At 54.1% G+C, this 26,032-nt stretch overlaps 2 protein-coding genes across 2 annotated transcripts; one reads left to right on the forward strand and one right to left on the reverse strand.

The window, feature by feature from the left end:
• Positions 1 to 3,372: 3,372 nt before the first annotated feature.
• On the reverse strand, positions 3,373 to 16,917 carry MATN4 (matrilin 4). Its single transcript, XM_071211735.1, has 10 exons — positions 15,404 to 16,917; positions 13,075 to 13,184; positions 11,801 to 12,370; positions 10,470 to 10,592; positions 8,258 to 8,380; positions 7,819 to 7,941; positions 6,331 to 6,744; positions 6,079 to 6,231; positions 3,836 to 3,943; positions 3,373 to 3,752 (listed from the first exon to the last, which is right to left on the reverse strand). The coding sequence occupies exons 2-10, from the start codon at positions 13,151 to 13,153 to the stop codon at positions 3,694 to 3,696; spliced, it is 1,752 nt and encodes a 583-aa protein (XP_071067836.1). The 5' UTR covers positions 13,154 to 13,184; positions 15,404 to 16,917; the 3' UTR covers positions 3,373 to 3,693.
• RBPJL (recombination signal binding protein for immunoglobulin kappa J region like) lies at positions 14,166 to 26,032 on the forward strand. The gene is made up of 12 exons (XM_071211825.1): positions 14,166 to 14,234; positions 15,287 to 15,480; positions 16,722 to 16,847; positions 17,894 to 17,964; positions 18,392 to 18,507; positions 18,789 to 18,963; positions 21,146 to 21,283; positions 21,684 to 21,793; positions 22,076 to 22,228; positions 22,849 to 23,004; positions 23,110 to 23,213; positions 23,318 to 26,032. The coding sequence occupies exons 1-12, from the start codon at positions 14,166 to 14,168 to the stop codon at positions 23,589 to 23,591; spliced, it is 1,686 nt and encodes a 561-aa protein (XP_071067926.1). The 3' UTR covers positions 23,592 to 26,032.

Below are 26,032 nucleotides of genomic sequence, written 5' to 3' on the forward strand. Positions count from 1 at the left end.
TCCCTTCTATAAACTGAGGGGTTTCAACAAGACTGCCGGCAAAGCCCAGCGCGTCCTTGGTCCACTGTAGGTGGTTTGGAATTGATAGTTTTCTCCTCTCCCTTTCTTGCTATCCTCGGTCTGAAAAGCCAGGAGAGTAAATAACCCTTGGGGACAGCAGCTACACCGGAGAACAGAAGGATGGAAAGGGAAAAACGGAGAAACAGAACCAGAGAACATAGAAAAAGATGAAAATTCAGAAAGGGAGTCGGGGTGACTGGCTGAGTTGCAGGCCCTCCCTGCCCTTCCTTCCTTGTCTGAGTCCATGCCTAACGCAGGTTACAGAGTATCAGTTCCCTCCAGGGAACCTAGGCTCAAGATCTCTCAAAATGTAGGTCTTCGTGCACCCAGTCTTGGGTGTAGAGAGCCATGCAAACTCCCTGCTTGACTGGGCACCAGGAGGCTCGGGCCCAGCACCCGGGCTCCCACTGTGCCTTCTCTTGACAAGGTTTCCCGGTGATGTCACTCTCCTCCACTGCTTCCTGGGCTCTTTCTGTTCCTAGGTAGCTAGATGCTTTTTACTGAATTGATGAGTCCTTCTCCTGTCCTTTGAAGTAGGAGGGAATGTAAACAAAGATTCAAGGGCTAGCTACCCTCATGCAGGACAGAACTAGTGATCAGGAATTCTGATTTATCCAGAAGGGTAAAGGGGGTAAGAGGAAAGGGAAATGTGAGAGAGCGGAGCAGAAGACCGGTCAAGGAACCAGTACCCAGTCAACACCAGCACACAGCTGCTAAGTAGTAGAGCTGGTCTTCAAATCCAGGGGCAGCAGCAGCTTCTAGGCTGGGGTGGGGGTGGGGGATCTTAGGGAGGACAGGCCTGAAAGGGCGCTCTAGGACCCACCTCCAAATCAGAGCTCCAGACGCCATCCAGCGGCCACTAGGGACACTGCAAGGAGAAAAGAGCAGGGGAGAAAGAAGCCCAAGAAAGGCCGTGCAGTGAGGAGTGAAGCCGGGAGTCTCGCCTTGGCCCTCAGCGCCCCCATCAGGTGAGGACCCTACTACAGTCAGACGCCCCAGGCTGCTGCCTGGTCCACCAGGGATTCTCTGGCTGTGTGATCTTGGGCAGGCAATTCTGCTCTCGAAGCCTCAGTTTCCCTAACCGTAAGATAAACATGAAGATGAAGGTCCTAGACCACACATGGGGACTGTATGTAGTACTTTAATTCAACCATCTTACCCCCGTGCTCCAGGCACTCTTGACCATGCACATTCATGCATCACTCACCTGTAAAACCCTCAATTACCACCTGCAGAAATTCCAGCCATCTTTTAAGGCTTGGCTCAAGGGTCACCTCCTCCAGGATATCTCCCTCCTTACCTGCCCTCTGCTCCCCCCTCTCTCCTTATGTTCCCCCTTTTTGCTACCTGTAGTTAGGTGCACCCACCATCCCATCAGCCCTGTTCTCAGTCATATTTCTCCTGCCCCAACTGACTGAGCAGTCAGACTGCCTGGCTTGAACCCTCTGTGATGGGCAGAACAACAGACCCCCAAAGATGACCACATCCTAACCCACCCCCCACCCCCGCCCCCCGCTGAACCTGTTACCTTCTATCGCAAGAGGGACTTTGCCGTGTGATTGAGTTCAGATTCTTGAGATGGAAGATAACTCTTAAATAGCTGGGTCAACCCCCCCAAAAATTATAGGTGGGTCAGAGGGAGACATGACAATGGAAGCAGAGGCTGGAGCAATAGGGGGCCAGGAGCCAAGGAATTCTAACAGCCTCTAGAACAGGGGTTCTTAACAAGAGGTCCATAGGAAGCAGATGTAGCTCAAGCAGTTGGGAAACTGCTTACCACATGGGAGGTCTCAGGATTGGTTCCCGGTACCTCCTAAAGAAGATGAGCAAAGACGGTGAGCTGACATGATGGGCTAGCACAGCAAGCTGATGCAACAAGATCACACAACAAGGAAACACAATGAAAGTACACATCAAGCAGGTAGCAGAGGTGGCTCCAAAGATTGGGCCCCTTCCTCCCACATGGGAGATCCTGGGTTTCGGGTACCAGTCTCCTAAAAAAAAAAAAAGACACATACACAATGAACAGACAGAGAGCAGACAGTAAGCACAAATGAGGAGGGGGGGGGGGAAACAAATAAATTAATCTTTAAAAACAAGGGGTCCATGAGCTTGAACTGAAATTCAAAACGGCATTCTTGTGGGGATGTGTTGGTATGGGTGTGATATATTTATTAAATAATACACAGTATAGTGTGGACTTAGTTAAGGGTCCACGGTTTTCACCTGACTGGCAAAGGGGTCTGTGGAACAAAAAAGCTTAAGAACCCCTGCCCTAGAAGCTGGGGAAGGCAAGGAACCAGATTCTCCCCTAGAACCTCTAGAAGGAATGCCACCTGCTGGCCCATTTGAAAGTCCTGACCTCCAGAACTGTCAAGTAATAAGTGTGTGTGGTTTTAAGCCTCTCTGTTTGTTACATTTTTTACAACAGCCACAGGAAACTAATACACCATGGCTCAACCCCATACTATTGATGTGACTGGGAAACAACCTGACTCAGTTTCCTCCTCTGTAAAATGGGATGCTAAAGGCAATACTTCCTACCTCATAAAGTTGTGAGGATAAAATGAAAATACCTGTAAATTACTTAGAATAATCCCCAACCTTAACTATATGTTAGCTATTATAAGAGTAATTAATAGCTACCTTTCATTCAGGGCCTCATATGTACCAGGTACAGGTCCGATGTCTTAAAATAATTTCCTCGATTTTCAGTTACATTGGGAAGTAAAAGTATCATCATTTTACAAGTGAGGAAACTCTTAATTTGCCTAAAGTGATCATGGGGCCCAGAGGGGGAGGAGCACAGGTGGGCAGACGGAGGCCTGCTCTGGGACAGAGGTCCTAGCTGAAACCTCCTCCTTTCCTACCTAGTGCAGGAAGGAGATAAAATCCAGGCGAAATTCTCCCCGTCCCCTGCCGCGCCCCATCCAGGTATGAGTACACTAACTACCTTCCACCTCCTCACCAGCTTCCCCGCCAAGCCTTGGCAACCTGTGGATCTCGAGATAAGAGAAGCCAGAGAGCGGCTGCTAAATCAGCTGGAGGATGAGGGGACGCAGACTTGCCCAGACCCCCAGAGATCCCGCTGAGCCCCCTCCCTTCGCGCAGCCTGCATAAGGAGCCATCTGTTCTCGGCTGAATAAACAAGGAGGGGGAAGCAGCGCCCGGTCCCCTGCCCCCCAGCCCGACCCGCACAAAGCGCCTTTCTCCGCGGAGACGCCGCTCGGGCGCCGCAGCAGCGCGCTGTCTGGCCTCCCCTCCCCGTGGCGGCGCAATCAGACCCACAAACCGACCCCGTAGAAACCAGAATTTTTTTTTTTTTTTTATAAGAAAAGTAAAATAAAAAAGAAATCCGACCAAGAACTGAGGGCAGCACGCGGCAGGGGAGTGCGGACCTCGTGCGTCCCGCAACTCGTTGCCCACGACTCATCCCCCAGCCCGCAGTCCCGCTTCTTGCCCAGGCGAGGCCAGCTCGAGCGCGGCGCTGGGACCCCGCCAGCGCCTCCTTCCCGACGACCCCAAGCCCGAGCGGTTTGAGCTCTGCCCGGCCTGAGCGCGCCCCGACGACGGCGCAAGAGGGGACACAGTCCTTGGCCCCGCGCCAGCCCAGGTGCGGACTCGCGACCGCCCTCACTCCTGGCCGGCCAGCTGGCTCTCCAGGTCCTCCAGGCGCGCCGTCAGCTGGGCCAGTGCGCGGTTAAGGAAAGCCGTCGGGGTTGGCAGGCCCCTCGCCTTTCCCCCAGCCCCCTCGCCCCCCAGCCACAAAGGATATGGTTCTGAGTCAGGCTCTCAAGCGTCCCCAGAGTGCGGCCCTGGAACTCCACGAGGCTTTCACACTCACATGGGCTCCGAAGCTCTGTCCCCGCACCGATGCCCTCCTCTGCAAGCCAGACACAGAGGCAGATGACTGAGAGCTGGAAGGAGGCCCAGCCCTCTGAACCACCCCCACCAGCCTGTGGGTGCAGGCACACCTGGTCCGAGCCCAAGCTCCAGAGCTGGGAGACCCTGGGAAACTCAGCCCTCCTGCACCTCGGTTTCCTCATTTGTCAAAGGGACATCATGAGAGTACCTGTTCACAGGGTGGTTGTGAGAATTCCGTGATTTTATTGTGTTTACATCTTAGAATAGTGTTTCTGGAAGTTAGTGCTCACTGGAATCACTGGGAAATTCCCTAAAATGTAGATTCTGATTCAGAATGGGGAAAGAGCTGAGTCTGCATCCCTAATAAGTTCCTAAAGGATGCTTTGCCATGGTCTGGAGATCCAACTTTACGTAGCAAGAGTCCAGAGCAGCACTCGCCAAATGAACCTTTCAGCAGTGATGGAAATGTTCTGTATCTCTGATGTCCGAAGCAGTAGCCACTAGCCTCATGTGGCTATTTAACCCTAGAAATGCAGCTAGTACGACTGAAGAGGTCATTTAAAATTTTTAATTGTTAGATTTAAATAACCACATGTGCCTAATGGCAACCTTATTGGACAGCACAGCTCTAGAGCACTGCCTGGCCCAGATAAACATCATCTTGTCTATTTCAACTAGAACAGTGTTTCTCAAAGTGTGCTTCCTGGACTAGTATCACCTGGGAATTTATTAGAAATGCAAATTATCAGGCCCTACCCCAGACCTACTGATTCAGAAACTCTGGAATGGGGGACCAGCAATCTGTTTTAGCAAGTGTTTAAGAACCACTGATCCAAGTCTATTTTCTCCCACATTTTAAACATCTCTGATTCAGAATAAGTGCCTTATAATTAAATCTGGCAGCTCTCCCCCCCCTTAGTATATAAAATAATGGTGCATCTTACAGTGGATGGCATCTTGGATTCACTGCAAAGCTGGAGATGTGTGCCAGTTTTACTATTTAGGTAGTGAAGTCATAAACCAGATGCTGGCACTTAGCCTTCCATACAGAGTTGCTGCTATGATGTACAAGCTGTTTCTTAGTCTCGTAGATACCCTTGGCAAACTGCTCTATGTATGGCAGAGATAATGGTATTGATAATACTACTGCAAAGACCCCTAACTCTACAGATGGGGGAACCAAGGGCCAGAGAAGAGATGGGCCTGCCCAAGGTCATACAGCCAATTGGTAGAGCGCATCAGTCCAGATTACTCGTAGAATTCTAGAGCCAGCACCCTCCCCTGCTATAGAAAAGAAAAGGTAAGAATGGGGTAGGGGTTAAGCCATTTGTCCAAGGGCACACTTTTGGGGACATGAGAGTCAGGACAGGAAAGACCCTGAAAGAACAGCTAATCTGTCTCCACAATACCCTGGCTACTTATTATATATACAAACACCCACACACATATACATGCATATGCATGCTCACACATATCTATATATTTACCTATATAGGTCCCAGCCCCAGCCCTGTGGAACCTATCTCTGGAGGTGGGGTCTGGTATTCTGAAAGGAGTCACATCTTAAACCTCAGTTCAGCTAAAGACTATGGTAAAAATTACCCTCAAGAAACTCCTCCATCACCTATAAAATACAATAACATAATTCAACTGCCTGTTTCTCCTCCACAGATGGAGCTTGTCCCTCTTTCCTCAATTGAGCACTCAAGCAGATGGACTACGTTGTGCAGAAAAATCATGTCTTTGTGTACTTGAACCACACTCAGTCCTGCCACTGTGTCAAGTCTGTAAAGCCGAATTCCAGCAACCTCAAAGAGCAGATGATGCTGTGTTTGGTGTGCCTTTGAAAAGCTTCCCCAAATATTTCTGAGCACCCACTAATGTGGGAGGTGGCCAGTCTAGTGCCTCTTAACCTTAACATGCACACCAATCACCCAAGGGCCTTGTTAAAGTGCAAATTCTGTTTCTTTAGGCCTGGAAGTCCTCTGGAGATGGAGCAGTTCTTAGAAGCTATCAGGTGACCCAGTGTTGCTGTTCCATGGACCACACTCTGAGTAATTAGGCTCTAACTCCACAAAGAGGGTTGAGAGTGAATAGGTAGGGGAAATGTCATGCATGGAGAGACGGGCAGGGTCCTGAGACAGATGTGTTTACCTGGGCAGATGCTGCCTTTGAGGTTCTCCAGCAGGTGCGTCATGGTACTGAAGTCCGGGGAGTAGGACACATGCAGCTCAGCCGGCTCTGAGGCGATCTCCCGGAGCTCCTCCTCCACCGCCTTGCCCACGCCCACGGCGAACATGACGATGCCTGCCAGGCCAAGGGGTTCAAAATGCGCCCCGGACCTCGGGCAACCCGCCTCCCCGCGTCCGGCCCAACCCAACCCAGTCTGTCCCGCGCCAAGCCCACCTTCCTCCTTGGCCCGCGCCGCCCACACGGAGACGTCGTCCTGGGAGCGACCGTCGGTGAAGACCAGGCCCACGCGAGGCACGTTGAGCGCGCGGGGCCGCGCGCCCTGCGCCTCGGAGAAGCTGTGCTCCACCAGGTGGCGCAGCGCCAGCCCCGTCATGGTGCCGCGCTCCATGTACTCCACCGCCTGTACCGCCTGCTTCACCTCGGCAGCCGTCCCGTAGCGACCCAGCGGGAACTCGGTGCGCACGCGGCTCGAGAACTGCACCAGCCCCACGCGCGTGCCCTCGGGGGACACGTCCAGGAAGTCCACGATCTGGTTCACGAAGCGCTTCACCAGCTCGAAGTTCTGCGGGCGCACGCTCTTGGAGCCATCAACGAGCAGAACCAGGTCCACGTGGCCTTCCCTGCACCCTGAGCAAGGAAGAGAAGGACTTGGAGGCCAAGAGGCCATGGAGAAGGGACCAGAGTCTTGGCTGGCAGCAGCCATCCATCCATCCTGTCATTCACTGAGCAAGCATTCATTATATAAGAGGTACCACTTATTGAGCCCTTGCTGTGCCAGGCATTGTGTTAAATACTTATCATGATCATCACCATCATCCTCATCCTCATCATGATAGGCCTTGACATTTATTGAGGGCTTAGCACAAGCCAGGCACTCTGCTAAAAGCACCTTTTAAGTAATAATAATAACCACGGCAAAGAGGCCTGCAGGTAGCCATGGGAGCCCAAGGTAGGAATGAGTCAGTATTCCTGGGGAGGTTGGAAACTGCATGGAGATGGGGACATTGAATTTGGTCTTGAGTAGGAGTTCTGCAAGTCAAAGAGAGCCATTCTAGATAGAAGGAAGCCTCATGTGCAGAGGCATGGAAGCTGGAAAGCTACCAACCCAATCGGGAGTGGGAGTCCAGAATAGCCAAAATTGCAAAGTATGGTGGCAGGGGACAGGCTGGTGAGGCTGGCTTTAGCTAGACTGTGATGAGCTAAAGCAGTGCTTTTAAACTTTTCTGACCACAGCCCACAGTAAAAATAACAATAATAACCGTAATAATAACACATCATGACTTACTTCATACTCTCACATATAAATAAAAGTAAAGTTGTATGAAGCAATACTTAACCTTTCTATATCCAGTAAACTCTATTTTCTCTTCCACTTTTTTAATTCTAATTTTTAAATTTCTAATTTGATTTCATTATGCACTGGTGAGGTTGCAACCCACAATTTATTCTGTAGGCACTGGTGAGCCACAGAAGGCTTTTCAGCAAGGAAGGAATGTGATCAAATATGTATTTTTGAAATTAACCCTGGCCGTAGGGATGAGGATTGCCGGGAGGGCATGGCACATTCTCCAACCCCCTCCTGTAGCACACCACAGGCATTTACAACACACACTCAGGCCACAGCAAGGACAAAGCCAAGGATGCTCAGAACGTGGGCAGTGGAGCAGGAACAGACACAACGTCCTCCCACCCGTAACTCACCACTGCAGCTCTTGCCGTCTGCCTGGAGCTGCCGCCCCTCAGGACACAGGCAGCGGTAGGAGGGGCCCTCGCTCACGCACTGGAACTCGCAGCCATGGTCCACACGGTTGCAAAGGTCCCGGACTAAAAGGAGAGAGAGGTCAGGACAAGTCAGGATAGACCCAACCAGCTAAGGTCCCCCACACCTCTGCACAGATGCAGGAGACCCATCCTCACGCCGACAGCTCCTCCTATCTGGCAGCAAGTCGTGGCCCTCTCTGCAGTGGCAGCGTGGCCCACTGAGGGTGTTGACACATTCATGCTGGCAGCTGTGGTTCCCAAAGCTGCAGTAATCAATGGCTGGGGAAAAGGAAAAGACAGCGAGATGCCATCTCTGATTGGAGCCATCCAGAGGCCTCCGTGGTCCAGGGGTACGGGTGGGGAGGGTGTGCTCACTCACCTCTGCAGCTCCTCTGGTCCCGCTGGAGCACAAAGCCAGCTCGGCAGCGACAGGAATAGGAGCCCAGGTTGCTGATGCAGTAGTGCTCGCAGCCAAGACTCCCTTCAGCACACAGGTCAATTGCTGAGAAAGAGGTAAGGTCAGCAGTTGCCCTGGGGCTACACTTCTCAGCCCTGACAGCACGACCACCTGGCAACTTTTTAAATATACTTGTGCCTGGGTCCCAGCCCCAAATCCTGATTTAATTAATCTGGGGTGGTACCTAGGCATCTGTACTTTCAATAAACCTAGGCTCCCTCCCTACTGGGCCAGCTGACCCTCCAACTCAAGCCCTAGGTGCATCCCAGAGCCAGGAAGTCCATTACTGAGCCAGGGCTAAGAAGTAAAATTTGCAGTTGTGTAAGATGAGGCTGCTGACCTCTTGATGCCCGCCACCTTACAAGGAAGGACCAGGCTCTGCCACTCTACCCATCTGAGCTTCCCATTCCCCAGCTGTGAAATGGAAATATAACAGCAGAGAGAACTAGCTATTTGCATCTTCCTCTGCAGAGGGTGGAGACCTACTGCCCTCTTGAGCATCTTGATGGTTTAGATGTGCAGAACAGACCGAAGCTGAGAGTTTTGTGCTAGGATGAGTAGCTTTGTGGGTTGAGGCTGTCAGTGAAAAAATCCCTGCCGTGGGGTGGTTGAAGACTTTTAGGAATAAGGGTGTACTGGGTTGGATAATTACTGCCCCACCACCACCACCAATCCATGTCCACCCAGAACCTCAGAATGACCTCATTTGGAAATAGGGTCTTTGCAGATGTTATTAATTAAGATGAGGTCATATTCGATTAGGGCGTGCCCTATATCCAATCACTGCTGTCCTTATGAGAGGAGAGGACACAGAGAGAGACACACACACACACGCAGGGGAGAGCTGTCTGAAGACACAAGATGCTGCCAAGGAACATCTGGAAGAAGCAAGGAAGGATTCTTCCCTAGAGTTTCAGAAGGAGCGTGGCCCTGCTTCTAGCCTCGAGAACAGTGAGAGAATAAATTTGTATTGTTTTAAGCCACCAAGTTTGTGGTAGTTGGTTATGGCAGCCCTAAGAAATGAATTTAAAGGGGGTCTTTCTTTGTAGTATGTACGTTTGACTTTACTTACATGCAAGTCAAGCCTCTTTCACCCCCATCTTGAGTAAAATGGACATGTGTACTTATAAACACACTCAGACACACATGCCCTAGTGTGCACAAGTGGGTAAACCAAGGAAGGGGCTGATTTACATGCACGTAACAAGAACAGCATGTGCAAGATTGAGAGAGGATCCATAAACCCAATGAATTCAGCAGAAACTCAGAGCAAGAGGTGACCACCAGGGTACAAATCCTTGGGGAATTCCCAGAGATCTTGGGGGGAGAGGGGGACTTTTAATGCCTTTCTTTGGGTCATCAAATGGGAGTTCAGGCCAAACTTTTGTGCATTTCTAAAAACAGGTGACACCCCTGCTGACATCTGGATTATTGGGATAGCAAGACTTCTTTTCCAGGTGGTATGCAGGTTAAGAGACATGTATGTAATTCTCCTGGACAGCACCTGATACTAACTTGGAGCTCAGTAAATGGTAGCTGCAGTTATGGTCACAAAGTGGGACCACATATACCTGAAAAAGAAAGACCCAGTTGTATAAGCAAGGCATTGCATAGCCATAGCTTTTCAGAAGATGAAAATGAAAAACTAGGCCTTGAACACTTTGGAAAGACAAAGAGGAGTGGCAAGGGCAGCCCAGGTGAGAAGTACAGAAACAAGAGCTGAGGTGCAGAGGCAGGAATGAGCAGCTTGAGTATTGGGGTGGCAATGAGCAGGGAGCTGTATGCAGACCACCAAACTGAAGATCCCAACAACATCCTAGTAACAGAAATTGTAGGAATGTGCCTGTGAAGGACAGAAACAAGTTTGAAAGGTAGATTGGAGACAGGTGGGAGGCCACCACGCCCGACCCCCACTGAGCTGGGAGCAGGAAAGGGTAAAGATTTCTAGCCCTGGTCCAATCAAGGTCTTGTATGGCCCAAGGCTATACCTTCTCTTTCTTAGGCCTGCGAAGTGAGGGAGCTAGACTTTTACTTCTAAAGGCCCTTCCAGAGACTTGCTGGTCTGGGGCCCAGGCAATGGGGAGCCACAGAAGGCTCGGGAGCAGTGGGAATGCAAGGCAGGGGAAGCTCTCACCCAAACAGCTCTTGTTATCTGCTGCTAGCTGGTAGCCAGGGTTGCAGGCACAGTGGAATGTTCCTGGAGCGCTGACACATTGGTGCTGGCAGCTGTGACGCCCCTCAGCACAAAGATCCTTCCCTGCAAACACATGTACTAGGATCACCAGGGGATAGGTAGACTGGACCCTCCAACAACTGAGAGCTGGATGGAAAAGGGGTCAGAGGCAGGGCCTGTGATTTATCAGGGCATTAGGTGGGAAATGGCTCATCTGCCGGGTGCATATCCAGGTGGGAGAGCTTCAGGAGAGAATAGGGTCGAGGAACCCCAGTACATAGGCCAGAGCAGGGGTGTCCAGGGTTAGATGTGTCAGTGGGATAGGGCAGACTACACAGCAGGAGGGTAGAGGAGGTGGAATCACTCAGTGTAACTTATGGGCAATAGTAATATTTTGCACCAATGGCAAAGATGATATTAAATCAATTCTAAGGGACAAGAATAGGGAGGTAAAAGGGGGCATGGGATTTTTCCTTTTGGAGCAATGAAAACGTTCTAATATTGACTAAGGTGATGACAGCACAACTCTGTGATGAGAATGACAGCCACTGAGTGTACACTTTGAATGAATTATACAAAGCCTGAAACCATATAACCCAGGGAATCCTGTGGTGGAAGATGGACTGATTAACACAACAAATATGAGAACGTTTTCTCATGAACTATAACAAATACATAATACTAATACAGGGTGTTAATGATTGGGTGCATTGGGGGAAAAGACACCAAATGTAAGATATGGTCTATGGTAAGTAGTAATATTTTGCTGATCCTCTTTCGTAGTTGTAACAGATGTTTCACAACAATGCATGATATGCATGTTTCTTTTTTAAGTTCGGTTTTTACTATACATTTATTATGTATGTTCATGTATGACTGATATACTTCAATGAAAAAATGTGACTAGAACAGTATTGCAGCCAGTGTGGGAGGAGCTAAGAGACTGGAAGGAGCTAAGAGAGTGGGAGGGGCCATCCCCATGTGGGAGGGGCAATCCCCCATGTGGGAGGGGCATGACTCTTTAGAGCAGGGGCTTCGGGTTGAGACCTTAAGCCGTGGTAAGCGCGGCCTGATGGCTCATGCCCGGATGAGTGTGGCAAGCTAAATTTTGCACCTTGTGGGCGGAATCTATGAAGAAAAGGATGATGCTGGAATTTAATACAAGCCTGTGGAAGGTCGGGGCGTGAAACTCTACCTGGTGGGCGGGCTAAACCTGGAGTGGGTGGGCCACTCCCTGCTGGGATGGGATTTCCGTCGTGGGAGCTCGAGGTTCCAGTGCTCTCCTAACTCACCACACAGCCGGCCCTGGAACTGCAGACCAAATTCCTGGATAAGGTCGAAGGACTCGACGAGGAAGACGTGCTCATCCAGTGGGGGCGACGCCATGGTGCGCAGGGAGCCCACGTCGGCGCGCTGCACCCCCACGGCGTAGATCTCGATGCCGCGGGCGCGCGCCTGCGCCGCCACCTCGGCCACGCGGTCCTGGGGCCGCCCGTCGGTCACGATGACGGCGATGCGCGGCACGCGAGCCTCAAGTGGGCGCGCGCCTTCAGCCACGCTGAAGGCCACGTTCATGGTGTACTGGATGGCCAGCCCTGTCATGGTACCCTGTGCCAGCGGCACCAGGGCGCGGATGGCGCGCTCCATGTCCTCGCGGCGCGAGAAGGCGCCAAGCGGAAAGACGCTCTGAACTTGACTCGAATATTGGATCACGCCAACGCGCGTGGCATTGGGACCCACGTCCAGGCCACGGAGAAGGCCCACCAGGAACTGCCGCATGGTTTCGAACTCAAAGGGGCGCACACTGCGGGAGCTATCAATCACGAACACCAAATCCAGGGGCCCAGTTCGGCATCTGGGACCTGCGGGGAGGCCAGGTCAGACATCTTTCCTGTCTGCAAAGCCCCACCTCCAGGGAGATCCCAGGGAAACCGGGGAACACGGCTATGCCGGCGTTACAGCGCGCCCCCGCAGGCTTAACCCAGCAAATGCAAGGCAGATTCACTGATGAATCCAGCATTTTATCAATGTCTGAGGGCCTAGGCTAGGAGAGCTCACAGGATCTCTGTCCTACACGTTTGAGGACTTTTCTGAGGACGTATTATTGCCCGCTGGGGGAAAGGGACACAAACTCAAATGGCTTCAGGGACCAGGAGAGCACCATAAATGAGTTGAACTGGTTTGTTTGGTCGGTGGGCCCTGGAGAGCCCATATCCCTCCTAAAGAGGGCAGTTCCAGGCAAATATTTCCATGTAGGCACGAGCACCGCTATTAGAATTGTCGAGAGAAAAACCAAATAGGGCTTTTTATGTGGAATCTCACAATTTTCCTATGTTTTAAATTAAAAGTTAAAAACCAAATGGGCAGTTTTGCATGAGCCCAACTTTGTTACCTCTAAAAGCCACACCTTACAGACAAGGAAACTGATGACAGTAAAGGGACAGACTCAAACCAGCCCTGTCTATGGCGCCACAGCCCTGACTTCTCCCCAGCTGGTCTAGCTTGCTGCTGACCGAACACCTGCTTCTGCTCCGCCCCTCCCACTGGGAGGACAGACCCTGCTCACCTGCGACCTGGGGCTGGGTTTCCCAGGGCTGGAGAAGGAGCAGCAACATGGGCAGTGGTGAGCACAGAAGACCCCTCATGGTGCTGGGGCAGGGAGAATGGGGTGTCGGCCTAAAGGGAGGAGAATAGTAAAATAATGTATTTAAAGAACTCTTATTCTGGCTGATGGACACTTGGAGGGCAAGGCTGTCCTGGGTTTATTTTATTAGTCTCTCTGCTTCTGTTTTTGTCCCAAATTTTCAGAATAAAAAAATTCACAATGGGATTGTTGGGAAACACAAGGAATTCCATCTTGTGGAAGGGTGGGTGGAACAGTAAATAAACAAGCAAACTAATTTTAAAATGATTAAAACCTACAAACTCGGAAAAGAAGTCTCTTAAATGCCTTGCAGGTGTTAAATACTGTTCATGTATCGTAGCATTTAATCCTCTTGACATTTGTTGAGACTAGGACAGTTAATGTATGCATTGTACAGATGAGGAAACCGCAATGCAGGGACGTTTCGCGCTGCACCCAAAGGTATACCGCGAGGAATTGACTGCGCTGTGATATGATTCCATCCCTTTCGGGCTCTAAGGGTCAGAGCCTGCAACCCCTTGTCCCGGAAACAAACCTCTGCGACAGAAGCTATTCCCCACCGCAACACCCCCCCCCCCCCCCCCCCCCCCGCACACGAGCCTGTGTGTGGCTGTTCAGACCACCTACGTCACCCACACAGGCACACACCGCCCAGCCACAGCTCCCGGGGGAGGGCCGCGTTCTTCCGCGGGCTGGAGTGGGGGTGGCCGGTGCGTCGCCAAAACCCACCGTGGGCAGGAACGCGCGGCTCGGCGCCTCCACTTGCCACCGGCGCTCACGCGAGGCCGCCAGGGGGAGCCTGCCCAGGTCTGGCTGCCACGGCCAGGGTGGCTGTGGGAAGCCCACAGCTGCCCAGCAGGTGCCCTTGCCCAGAGCAAATAAGGGGCCGGGAGGGGCCTTGGAGATAAGGACGGGGCAGACTATATCTGGCGAGGAGACCCGGACGCAGGGGTGCGCAGGTGCGGAGAGCAGCGGCACTGGACGTGGCCGGAGGTCTGCGAGAGAGCGCGGCCATGGACCCTGTGCGGGCAGCAGGTGAGTGCCCCCGGCGACGGCCCTTGAACATCAAGAAGGACCCCCTTGTAAGGACAGGAAATTGAAAACCTAGAAGGGGGCTCGCCGAGCTGCTAGACAGGAATAGAACCTGGGGCCCCTGGCTCCCCTGCTTCTCCTCGGGCTGCCTGGCAGCCCAGCGCCGCGGAGTCACTAAACCTCTTTTCCTTCCATTCACTCCCTCCTTCCTCCACCCCCGCGCCCCGTGCTGAGGCTGCTTTAGCCATTTTCCTGTTGCCGTTTCTTGGCAGAGGGGGCCAGAGGCCCCTAACCCAACCGCAGCTCCTCCCCTTCTCCCCCCCCCTCCCAATTCCGTGAATGGGCCTATTCTGAATAAAGTCGGGTGCCTGCCGCTCACTCCAGGCGGCCTTCTCATCCGGATTCTGCTCCATTTCCTTCGCCTTCCAGGCCCAGTTTCCCCCGTCTAGGAACAAAAATACCTTTGGGCAGGCTGAGGGCCCACCGTGGGAGGGTGACTGAAGCCAGATGTGCCAGCCGCTGGGGGCAGTCATGGGGAAATGCTTCCCCTAGCTTGGGCCAGAACCGAGACCAGCACCCCTGGGGAGTATGGAGGTACAGGCACAAGGGGCCCCCATTCTTTCCCATCTGCAAAAGCCTCCAAGTGCCCAAATCCTAAATTTCCTTTATCCTGCTCTAGACCGGGAGAACATCTCTCCTGGCATCCCACCCCCACCCCGGGAATCCTAGAAAGTCAAAATAGCAACTGCCTCAAAATTCCTCACCTTTCCAACCCCCTCATTCTACAGAGGAAGGAACTAGGTGCAGAAAGGGTAGCTTCTCACCCAAGGTCACACAGCGAACTTGGTAACAGGGCTGAGACTAGAACCTACGACTCCTCTGAGGAATTAATCTTGGCCTTAAAGAAAGATTTGGAGATGCCCTTATGGTAGGAAAGTGAACATGTGAGCCAGGGGAGGCTGGTCAATAAGTTTCTCGAGAGGTGATTGAGGAATGAGCTCCTTGGGGATGTTACTGGGGTTAGGGGAGGGACGAGATTAGGGACTAGCCCCCACTTCGGTGGCCTTGCTGGTGATGGCTCATTTTGGAAAGGCCTCTGCAGAAGTGGAGGACACTGCAGGTCGAATGGGTGCAGCCCGCGATTAAGTGCAGTTGCCTGGTCTGGCTTGACGCCTGCTTCCCCGCAGAGCCCCCAGCGCCCCCGGGCCCTCTCACTCACCTGAGCCTGCCCGACAGCTGCGAGGCGCGGCTGCAGAGCGGAGCCGACGGAAGGGGCCTCCCGGGCAGTTGGACCAGGTAAGGGCGCGTGGGCGACGTGCTGGCGGTGGGGACTGCCGGACAGCTGGGGCGCGCGGAGGCGGCAGCCGCATTTAACCCAGGGTTGGCGGGTGGGGAGGGGGACCGTGGGCTGCGACCCCTCCCACCTGCAGGGAGCGACCACCCTTCCTCTGTGGGCCGGGGCGGGGCAAGCGCGACGCCCCCTGCTCCCGCCACCTTTCGAGCCTCGGACGCGCGCTGCGGGGCGGAATTCAGTTGCAGCGGGAGGCTGGGGCGGCGACTGTCTCCGCAGCCGGAATGCGTTGGAAGCCTTGGAGGCACTTCCCTGAGGAGAGCCCCAAGGGGCGGAGCGGGGCCTGGCGCGGGCGGCCGGCTGCCTGGCCCCACTTGCGAGGGCGCCGCCCGGCTCTGGCCCTCCGCTGCCCGCTCCAGTGAGCGACGGGCTCCGGAGCCCGGTCCTGCCGAGGCTTCAGAGAGACAGCCTCAGGGTCCACGGCTCTCCCCAAGTCCCACCTACTGGTCCTCCAAATCTTCTCCTTACATGCTCCCTGCAGTTGCTTAGGCCTTGGGCCCACCCACCCCCACCCATCAGAACCCCCGGCACTAGTCCTGAGGCCCTGACGTGGCTCTCTGCGGAACCGTCGGAGTCCCGGTGGCCAAGGGAAAGAGCCCAGAGCGCAACAGGTCCCTTCTCACCGGGAAAGGGGGGGAGAACTGATTTAACCCTAGAAAGCTCAAACAACGCTCCAGGGTCCTAGGACCACGGTTTGGGGGCTCCTCCCTGTTTGGAAGCACCTGCTTAGGAGGAGAGGGAGCGCGCGCTGGGCCGAGGAGCCCCCCTACCCGGTGTCCAGACCTCGCTGGGACGAGGCAGCTTAATCTCGAGCAACTCCTTCCCCTCAAGGTGCGAGGAAACAGGGCGCCCTCACACAGCCCGCCCCCATCCCAGGGCCCGCACAAGTGTGTCACAGCGGCGAGTCCCCAGCGCGCTAGGCTGGCGTTGGCCAGGAGCCAGAGCCGCGGAGGGAAAACTGGGTGGCCTTTGGGGGCCCTATAGGCCTCCTTGAGCATCACGCAGCCCAAATATTTAGACCACGACTTGCTACCCGAGTCCCCTCCCTCCCCTGACACTTCCTCTCCCTGACCCCGCGGGGCAGCACGTGGAGTAGCCCTCGTCCCCGGCCGCATCCATCCACGCTGCGCACGTCGGGCCCGTGACGCGCGCTGCTGCGGGCCGGCGGGCCTGCCCCCACTCCCAGGTCATCCCCAGAGCGCGCCACGGTCCTGAGGGAAGGAGTGCGCCGGTGCCTGCAGCAGCAGTGCGAGCAGACGGTGCGGATCCTGCACGCCAAGGTGGCCCAGAAATCGTACGGAAACGAGAAGCGGTAGGTGCCTCTTCCAAGTCCCGGCAGCCTTCCGCGCTCTGCGCCGCTGGGTCATTATTTAGCATCCCTTAGACGCCGGAGCGGCTCAGGGCGGAGATTCAGCTCTGGGCGGACCCGGGGCCTTTTCCCTCGGTCACCACTAGACGGCGCTTTTGTCTTAGCGAATCTCCAGTTCCCATTCATTCAGCACTACTCACTGAGTGCTTATCATGTACCAGGGGCCCACTGGAGATACAGGTTAACAAGACAGACGATACAGTCCCTGCTCCCACGACATTTTCATTCTAGTGTGGGAGAGACAGACAACAGACTCCCCACAAATCAGTAAGCAAGATACTTCCAGATTGCAGAGAGTGTTAGAAGGGCATTAGAACAGGATAATGTGATAGAAACTGGGGCAGGGCGGAAGGATACTATTAAGAGTGACATTTAAACGGCGACTTGAATGTTAACACGGAGCCAGACATGGGAAAATCTAAGAGAAGAGTGTTCTGACTAGAAGGATAGGAAAATAGAAACACAGTGAGGTGGTACTGGCTTGGCATGTTTGAGGTTTAAAAGAAGCCATTAGGGAAGAAGAGGGTGAGCTGTAAGAAATAAAGTTGGAGAGGTAAACTGAGGGCAGATCATGTGAGCAATTTTCATAATAAACCGTGGGAGGATTTTGAGAAGGGGAGTAACAAAATTTGATTTATGCCTTTGAAAGAGCACCCTGACTGCTATGGGAAAAATATATTGAAGGGGGGAGGAGTGGGAGCAGAGAGACCTGTTGGAAGGCTGACACGGTGGACCAAGAAGAAAAACGAGAAGGCAATTCGGACTTCAGTGGAGCTGGTAAGAAGCCAGAAGCTAATGGATTGAATGAGGGGTATATAAAAATAAATAGATTCGGATGTTAATGGGGTTCACAGTCATGAAGAAGTCTAGGGGGGTAGAGAAGGTGGAAGGGGAATCAAGGTTCTGTTGGGTTTATGCTACTTTGAGATGCCCACAATTCAGCTAAGTGGAGCTGGATAAACGGAACCAGCGCTCACATGCCTCCGCAGGTTCTTCTGCCCCCCACCCTGTGTCTACCTCGCAGGTCCCGGCTGGAGGGTGAAGCCAGTGCAGGGGAAAGGTGAGGGCGGACCGGAACTCGAGGGCTGCCGGTCGCCTCCCTCTATAGCAAGGGTTCTCAACCAGGGGTCCACGAACCTCCAAGGGACCCGCAGAAGGATTTCAGGGGATCCATAAAGTTGAATTGGAAAGAAAAAAAAAATCAACTTATTATCTTTCTTTTCTCTGACCTCCAACTGATATCTAGCATTTCCTTCACGTATGAATGTATTCAATAAATAAATTAGAGTAGCATTCATTTCACCTCATTGGCAACGGGGTCCGTGGAACAAAAAAGGTTCAGAACCCCTGCTGTGTAGAGAGGACGAGGCGGCAGGGCCTGGGAGGGGGGCGGCTGGCAGGCTCCGGCCCGCCGCGCCCTCTGGCGGCGAGAACCGAGCTTGCCTGGTACCCGAGTCCTTCCTGAGCCGGCTCGCGTCCCTTTCCAGGCCACCAGGCAGGGGAGACGGGGCCCACGGTCTGCGGTTATATGGGGCTGGACGGAGCGTCTGGCAGCGCCGCCGAGACGCAGAAGTTGAATTTCGAGGAGCAGTCGGACTCCAGGGTGAGAGCTCACGGGAGACAGTCCCACTCCTGCCCCAGAGGTACAGGAGCGCTTGGAGAGGAGTGCTCCTTTACGCCCCTCCGGGAAAGCCAAGACCTGGGAAGGAAGAGGTGGTGAGGCCGGGAGGCCGGGGTTCTTCTGCCTTGAGGATGCGCCGGGGAGCCTGAACGTGGAGCTTCTTGTCGCCTCCGATGGACGGACGTCAGATAACTGGGGGAAGGGGATTCACGCCGCGGCCGAGGGCGGGAATGAGACGGGCCTCGTCTCCCCGACCCCGGCAGGAATTCGGTTGCGCCAAGACCCTGTACATCTCGGATGCGGACAAGAGGAAGCACTTCCGGCTGGTGCTGCGGCTGGTGCTACGCGGTGGCCGGGAACTGGGCACTTTCCACAGCCGCCTCATCAAGGTCATCTCCAAGCCCTCGCAGAAGAAGCAGTCGCTGAAAAACACGGACCGTGAGCGGGGCCGGGGCCGGGCGCAGGGCGGGACAGGGAAGGGAAGGGCGCAGAGAGATGGACTCAGGCCAGAGGCATCTGGATTTGGGGTGGGAGGTAGGGGACCAGGAGTCCTCTGAGTCGAGAGGGGCGGGGCGGGTTGAGTGGGTGTGGCTGGGGCCTGGGGCTGGAACAGGCTAGAGAAGAAACATCGAGAAAGGGGATGGGTACCAGACTCGAGCGGGGAGGTGGGGACCCAGAGCAGACAAAAACGGAAGCAGGTGATGGCCCAGGGAAGATTTAGAAGTGATGATAACTGGGCAGAGGAAGTTCAATTTTAAATGTTTATTGAGGGAGCGGGTGTAGCTCAGTGGCTGAGCCCCTGCCTCCCAGTATGAGGTCCCAGGTTCAACTATTGAGTGCCTACTGTGTGCTTGGTTCTGCTAGGTGCTGGATCCTTGTAAAATAAGGGCAGGCATCTGTTCTGGGGTCTATCAGGGGAGATACTTTCCAAAGAGGCAGTCTGAGATAAGCACTGCCCTAGATGTCAAGTGGCAAATCCCAGGGCTGAGGGTATATATACACAAGGACCACACCTCGACTACCATCCCTAAGGGGGTGGGGGATTTGGAGGAGATGCTTTCCTGGTGGGTACTTCCATACATCACCTGATTCGATGCTCACCATGTCCCTATCAGGTAGGTACTACCACTGTCCTATTTTATAGAGGGAAACAAGGTTTGGGACCTTCATCCACTCATTTAAGTAACACTCATCTAGTTGTTTTTTTTTTTTTTTTTAAGATTTATTTATTTATTTCTCTCCCCTTCTTCCTTCCCCACCCCCCACCCCAGTTGTCTGTTCTCTGTGTCTATTTGCTGCGCCTTCTTCGTCTGTTTCTGTTGTTGTCAGCGGCACAGGAATCTGTGTTTCTTTTTGTTGCATCATCTTGTGTCAGCTCTCCGTGTGGGCGGCGCCATTCTTAGGCAGGCTGCACTTTCTTTCGCACTGGGCGGCTCTCCTTACGGGGCGCACTCCTTAAGCATGGGGCTCCCCTACGCGGGGACACCCTTTCGTGGCATGGCACTCCTTGTGCGCATCAGCACTGTGCATGGGCCAGCTCCACATGGGTCAAGGAGGCCTGGGGTTTGAACCACAGACCTCCCATGTGGTAGACGGACGCCCTAACCACTGGGCCAAGTTCGCTTCCCTCATCTAGTTTTTATCACATTCTAGCTGCCTTGCCTACAACTGTCTGCTCCTACCCCTAAACCACACTTGCTTTGGGTCTCAGATCCAGGCAGTGCTCTCACTGGCTCTTGGTATCAGGAAAGGGCCAGGGAGAGGATGAGTGGCCTAGTGTAATGGTTAAAAGTGCAGATTCTGGATCCTGGTGGCCTGGATTGGAATCCTGGCTCTGCTGCTTGCTGGCTGTGTGATTGTCCACAAGTTGCTCCCTGTTAAATGGAGATAATATTATCCACTTCAGAGGGTAGTTGAGGGAATCAAATGAGCTGCTACATAGAAAGCATTTAGAACAGTGCCAGTACACAATCAATGTTTGCTGTCATTATTATTGAATGGCTCAGACCTTGGGCTAAGGATAAATTGAGTACCTACAGCATACCTAGCCCTGTGAGAAGAGAGAATAGATGATCCAACGCTTTCTCTCCAGTGATCACAGTCGAATCTGAAAATGAAACTGTGGCTCTGAGTATGCCCGGTAGGCTGGAAGACATAAATGTCAAGCCCCAGTCATACAGCACTTCTGCTGTACACTGCATGGTCTTTGCTTATGCAGTCCCCTCTGCAACTCCTAACTACTTCATGACTCAGTTGGGAGTATGACCTTCTCCAGGAAGCCTCCTAGGTTACCAGTCCTTCCACATCATGTTGAAAGTTTATATTTATGTCTCTGCCTCCCCTCTAAGACCACGAACAAATCCAGAACAAAGCTGGGTCTCATTCAGTCTTTGGAACCTGCACAAATTGGATACTTAGTGGATCTTGATAAAATTCTGTTTGTTGAACTGAAGGATACTCAGGTATGGAAGCAGGACTAGAGCAGGTACTGAATAGAACTGTGGAATATGCCAAGTGGAAACACTAGCCAGGCTGGCACTGGGGGCAGAGGATTGGAGATTGCCCAGCAAAGTCAAGTGACTGTGCCAGGCCCGGGCATTGATTCTGCCTCCCCTCACAGTGTGCATATCCTCGGGCTCAAAGGTCTCCCTCTTCAACCGCTTGCGCTCCCAGACAGTCTCCACGCGCTACCTCTCGGTGGAGGACGGCGCCTTCGTGGCCAGCGCACGCCAGTGGGCAGCCTTCACGCTCCACCTGGGTAATCACTGTCCATGCGTTTGCTTGTTTACTCTTCACCACCACCCCTCAAGGAAGGGAAACTTTGCCCCTGTAACCGAGGCTTGGAAATGCCAAAAGACGGGCCAAAGGTCAGTCGGTGGTGGTCCAGGCTATTCTGACTCCAACACCCACGCCCTTCCCCTAATCTCTACTAGGCTGCCGGCCCCCAACTCCCACCCCAAGGGGCAGATGTTTGTGGGGATGGCCACAAGCGAGCCCTCCAGGACCAGCCCCTGCAGCCTTAGCTGCTTGCCTTGCGCCGACCCTACCCAGAAGGGCCGTGGGTGACGTGAGGTGGTGTCAGAGGCAGGAAGGGCAGCGTTTGGGGCAGAAGCCTGGGGCCCCTGGAATCCTCTTTCCTTACTTCCTTCCATCTCCAGCTGATGAGAGCTGTTCCCAAGGGGACTTCCCACCTCGAGAGGGCTACGTCCGCTACGGTTCCCTCGTGCAGCTTGTCTGCACTGTCACCGGCATCACACTACCTCCTCTGGTACGGGAAGGGAGGGAGGACATACCTGGGGGAACCCTCCCAGACCCATGCAGAGGGTACTACCCACACGAACGGGAGTGGAGGGTGGGGGTCCGGGGCAGAAAGGCACCTATTCTCCCTCCGGGGATACTCTGCTTTGTGGGACTGGGCAGAGGAAGAGGGCGCAGGGAGAACCCCCTGTGCTCGCGTGGCTCTGGGGAAGCAGGGAGCGGGCTGGGGTGGGGCAGCCTCTGAGTATCTGGGCGGCTTGGCACCCGTCTTCCTACCGCCCTTCTGTGGCAGATCATTCGCAAAGTAGCCAAGCAGTGTGCGCTCCTCGATGTGGATGAGCCCATCTCCCAGCTGCACAAGTGTGCCTTCCAGTTTCCAGGTGGTGCCCCAGAAGGGGGTGGCACCTACTTATGCCTCGCCACAGAGAAGGTGGTGCAATTCCAGGTGAGAAGCAGAGAATATCAGCACTGAGTATCCCAGAAAGTCTGAACACAGAGAACCAGAGAGTGTGAGGTGACGGTCATCACCTTAGCTGCTCCTACTGAACAACACTGACTCCCACGGAACATTAGAAGCATTCACTGTTGGGACACAATCAAAGAATGGAGAAAAAAATATAACAAATGAGTATCATTAAGTAATACTCCTTCCCAGAGAATATATTAGTATTATTGAGCAATATTACTCCCTGAGGAATCCTAAATCATAGAACGTTGAGATAGAATCATAATATGTAGAAAATAACTTATTGTTGCACAATACTCTCTCCCAAGGAATATTAAAGTTGGAGAATGTTAGGACATAGAATTGCACAATGTTAAAAACAAAATAGAATTCCAGAATCCTAAGAAAAGAAGATCTTTGCAAACCAATAGTCCAATGAGCTTATGTGTCACTAAGAAAAGTTAAACATCTTGTGTAAGCTCACGGGGCAGGTAAACCCCAAAGCCTGGGACTGGAACCCTGTTTCACCTGAAGTGGAGGCCCAGGTGCTGTGCTGGCTCCCCCCACCCTGGTGGCCACCATCTCAAGCTTCTGCCCCATCCTCTCGGGCCTCCTCCCAGGCCTCCCCCTGCCCCAAGGAAGCAAACAGGGCACTGCTCAACGACAGCTCTTGCTGGACCATCATCGGCACAGAATCGGTGGAATTCTCCTTCAGCACCAGCCTGGCATGCACGCGGGAGCCCGTCACCCCCGTGCCCCTCATCAGCACCCTTGAGGTGAATCCAGGCGTAGAGGGGTGCTGGGGGAAGGGGTGCTGGTGTGGGAGGCCTGCGGGCTTCTGGCCCCCCTACTCCTCATCACCTCGTCCCACCCCCCTCCAGCTGAGCGGCGGGGGCGACGTGGCCACGCTGGAGCTCCACGGTGAGAATTTCCACGCGGGGCTCAAGGTGTGGTTCGGAGACGTGGAGGCTGAAACCATGTACAGGTGTGGAGGTGGGGACAGCCTCCCTTGGGCCCCAGGGAGCAGGGGCGGCGGGGCAGCATGTCATCAGCGTCGCCGCCGCCCTAACCCCCGTGCGCCACCCACAGGAACCCGCGGTCCCTGGTGTGCGTCGTGCCCGACGTAGCCGCCTTCGGCAGCGACTGGCGCTGGCTGCGCGCGCCCATCACCGTGCCCGTGAGCCTCGTGCGCGCCGACGGGCTCTTCTATGCCAGCGCCTTCTCCTTTACCTACACCCCCGAGTACGGCCCGCGGCTGGGCCCCCCAGGCGTCCCCGAGCCCGTCGCCGACGCGGACGCGCTCCTGGAGAGCATCCACCACGAGTTCACGCGCACCAACTTCCACCTCTTCATCCAGACCTAGGCCGCAGAGGCCTGCGCCCCGGCCTGTCGCTGAGCCGTGTTCCTGGGTTCTAGGCCCTTCTCCCTGCCCCTTTGCTGCGCAGATGAAGCCCAAAGCCTGGGCCTCGGAAGGCCCTGCCGTGGAAACCCCACCCTGCGCGCCTCACTTGTCATACACATGAAGACGACCTGGGTGACCTGTTCTCTGCAGCCTGTGTGTGGTTCTCCCAGTCTTTGCCCTTCTTGCTCTAAATTATTCTCTCTCGTTTCCCCTCAGTAACTTAGTCTGTAGAGCTCTCTCTTCATTTCTGTGTCACTGTCCCTCCATCTTTGTCTCTCTCGAACTCTCCTCGTGTCTCACCTGCAATTTCACAGGCTTTGAGGAGCCAAGCCTGGGGCCTTTACTCTAGAGGTGTCTCTGTCTCCTCTTAAAGGGAAAATGACAATTTCCCATTCCCAGTCATGGGGCACAGGTTGGCGAGGCATGGTACAGCATGCCTTGGAGAGCCAGGTCCAGCCTCGAGCATTGGAGCCTGGAACCCTGGGTACCCCAGGAGCACTGGGTCCCTCCTGGAGCAGGGGGCTCCTCCCTGGTGTACCGCCTTCCACCCTGGAATGTGCGGATCTGCCCCTACCTGCGCTCTCTGTGACTGGAGGCAGGCACCGGGGCCCTGCCTGTTTGTTCTGGGGCCCACAGCTTTGGTGGCTGGGTCAGGTCTTGCTTCTAACTGTCCACCCAGGTGCTTCTCCCCCAGGCCCAGGAGGATGCCAGTGCTGGGGTTCAGATTCCTCTGCTGTGCTAGAATTATCCTGTATCCAAGGCAGAGTCTGCTCTGTAGACACTCCTCCTCAAGGAGAGAGGCTCCCAGCACCCCTACCCCTCACCCTCACACCCCCCACCCCCACCCTACCCCACCTCCACCCCTCCCCTTTCTAGTGAAGCAGAAAACTCATCTTTTCAACCCTGTCCCTACGCGCCTAACGGATCTAGGAATGAGTTCCCCTCCATCCTAATCAGGGCTGCAGTCCAGAGCAGAGGCCAATGCAGGAAACCTCACAGCAGAATTTTCCCAGGACAGTCTGGGAAAGAACTCCTGGGATCGACTGGGCAGTAACAGGGCAGAGAGGGGTTCCTCTGCTTTAGGCCCAAGGATCAAATCAAAATCCTGGCCTGATCAGCCTGCCCACCTCCTGCCTGGTGTGCAGGGTCTTGGCCTGGGCCACTGGAATCAAGGACGCTGGAACCCTGGGTGCCTGGACCAGCTGAATGAAATGTGTTCAGGGCTCTAACCACCTGGGCCTTTCCTTGACCTCTGAGGAAAGGCTCATTTCCGGTAAAGCTCCTCCCCCAGAACATGGAAAGCCCCACGAGAGAAAGAGGAAGCTGACACTGACATTTCCCAGAGGGGAGGAAATGGGGTTTGCTGTTTAGACTCTCCAGTCTTGGCTCCGTTCTATCTTCTGTCATCAGGAGGCTGAGACCCACTGTGAAGGATGAGGGAGAGGCTTGCTCAGAGTCCCTCCGGGCCCCTGAGGGTGAATCACGGCAGAGGAATGCCGAAAACGAGTTGAATGGGAAATGTCTGCGAAACCAGTGCCTGCCTCTGGAAGGCAGGAGCTCACTGTCCCTGGCCAGGTTCTGGCAGGCAGCCACATGGAGCGTTGGGGGCTCAAGGGTCCTTCCTGCACTGCCTTCAACAAGTTCCTCTGCCACTCCCCAGGGCAGGAATGATGCCACCTAGCAGGGCCCCAAAGCCTAGACCAGCCGTGCAGCTCTGTCTTCTGCACAACACTCAGGGCACCACTTGACCCTTGGTCCCACCTGGAAGTCTGTGACCCCCTAGGCTTCTAAGTTCCAGCTGCTGGACCTGTTCTTAGAGGTCCTCCCTGTACCTGGGCCTGAATCCATCTAACTTCAAACTCATTTCTTCCCCTCCACCCCGCTCCCTTCATAGCACCCAATGCCATTCCAGTCACCAAGTGCTCAGGACTCCACCTCCCCTTCCGCGCTAGCCTATGTGTCCCCCTTTCCTCCACCTCCACCACTGTTCTGCCTTCCAGACCCAGATCCATGTCACCCACCCCTCCAATATCCCCGACTATCCCCGGCAGGACTGGCTGCCTAATCCTGGGGCCCAGTACAAAATGCAGGGTCCCTTGTGCAAAAGTTATTAAGAACTTCAAAATGGTGACAGCAGATCTGTCAACCAAGTGCAGGGCCCTTCTAAGGCTGCAAGCCCCTGAGGCCAGCCAGGCCCCAGGTTTCCACCTTGTTTTCCCACAGAACCTCACTGGGAACATGTCACTGCCCACCTTGGATCAAATTGCTTCATGTACATGTCCATCACCTCCTCTAGGCCATAGCTCCTTGTGGGAAGGGGCTCTCATTTATTCATGTCCTAGAGAGCCCATCACAATGCATTGCCCACTGAGTTGGCACTCAATAAATAACTCGATGCATTA

Source organism: Dasypus novemcinctus, chromosome 24 (genome assembly GCF_030445035.2).
Source record: "Dasypus novemcinctus isolate mDasNov1 chromosome 24, mDasNov1.1.hap2, whole genome shotgun sequence".
Lineage (NCBI taxonomy): Eukaryota > Metazoa > Chordata > Mammalia > Cingulata > Dasypodidae > Dasypus > Dasypus novemcinctus.

Coding starts and splice junctions, on each gene's coding strand:
- RBPJL (XM_071211825.1), top strand. CDS start 14,166: ATGGACCCTGTGCGGGCAGCAGGTGAGTGCCCCCGGCGACGGCCCTTG. Junction 21,794..22,075: donor GCATCACACTACCTCCTCTG/GTACGGGAAGGG, acceptor CTTCTGTGGCAG/ATCATTCGCAAAGTAGCCAA. Junction 23,005..23,109: donor CCCTCATCAGCACCCTTGAG/GTGAATCCAGGC, acceptor ACCCCCCTCCAG/CTGAGCGGCGGGGGCGACGT.
- MATN4 (XM_071211735.1), bottom strand. CDS start 13,153: ATGAGGGGTCTTCTGTGCTCACCACTGCCCATGTTGCTGCTCCTTCTC. Junction 10,593..11,800: donor GTTCCAGGGCCGGCTGTGTG/GTGAGTTAGGAG, acceptor ATGTGTTTGCAG/GGAAGGATCTTTGTGCTGAG. Junction 6,745..7,818: donor AGACGGCAAGAGCTGCAGTG/GTGAGTTACGGG, acceptor TTCCTTGCTCAG/GGTGCAGGGAAGGCCACGTG.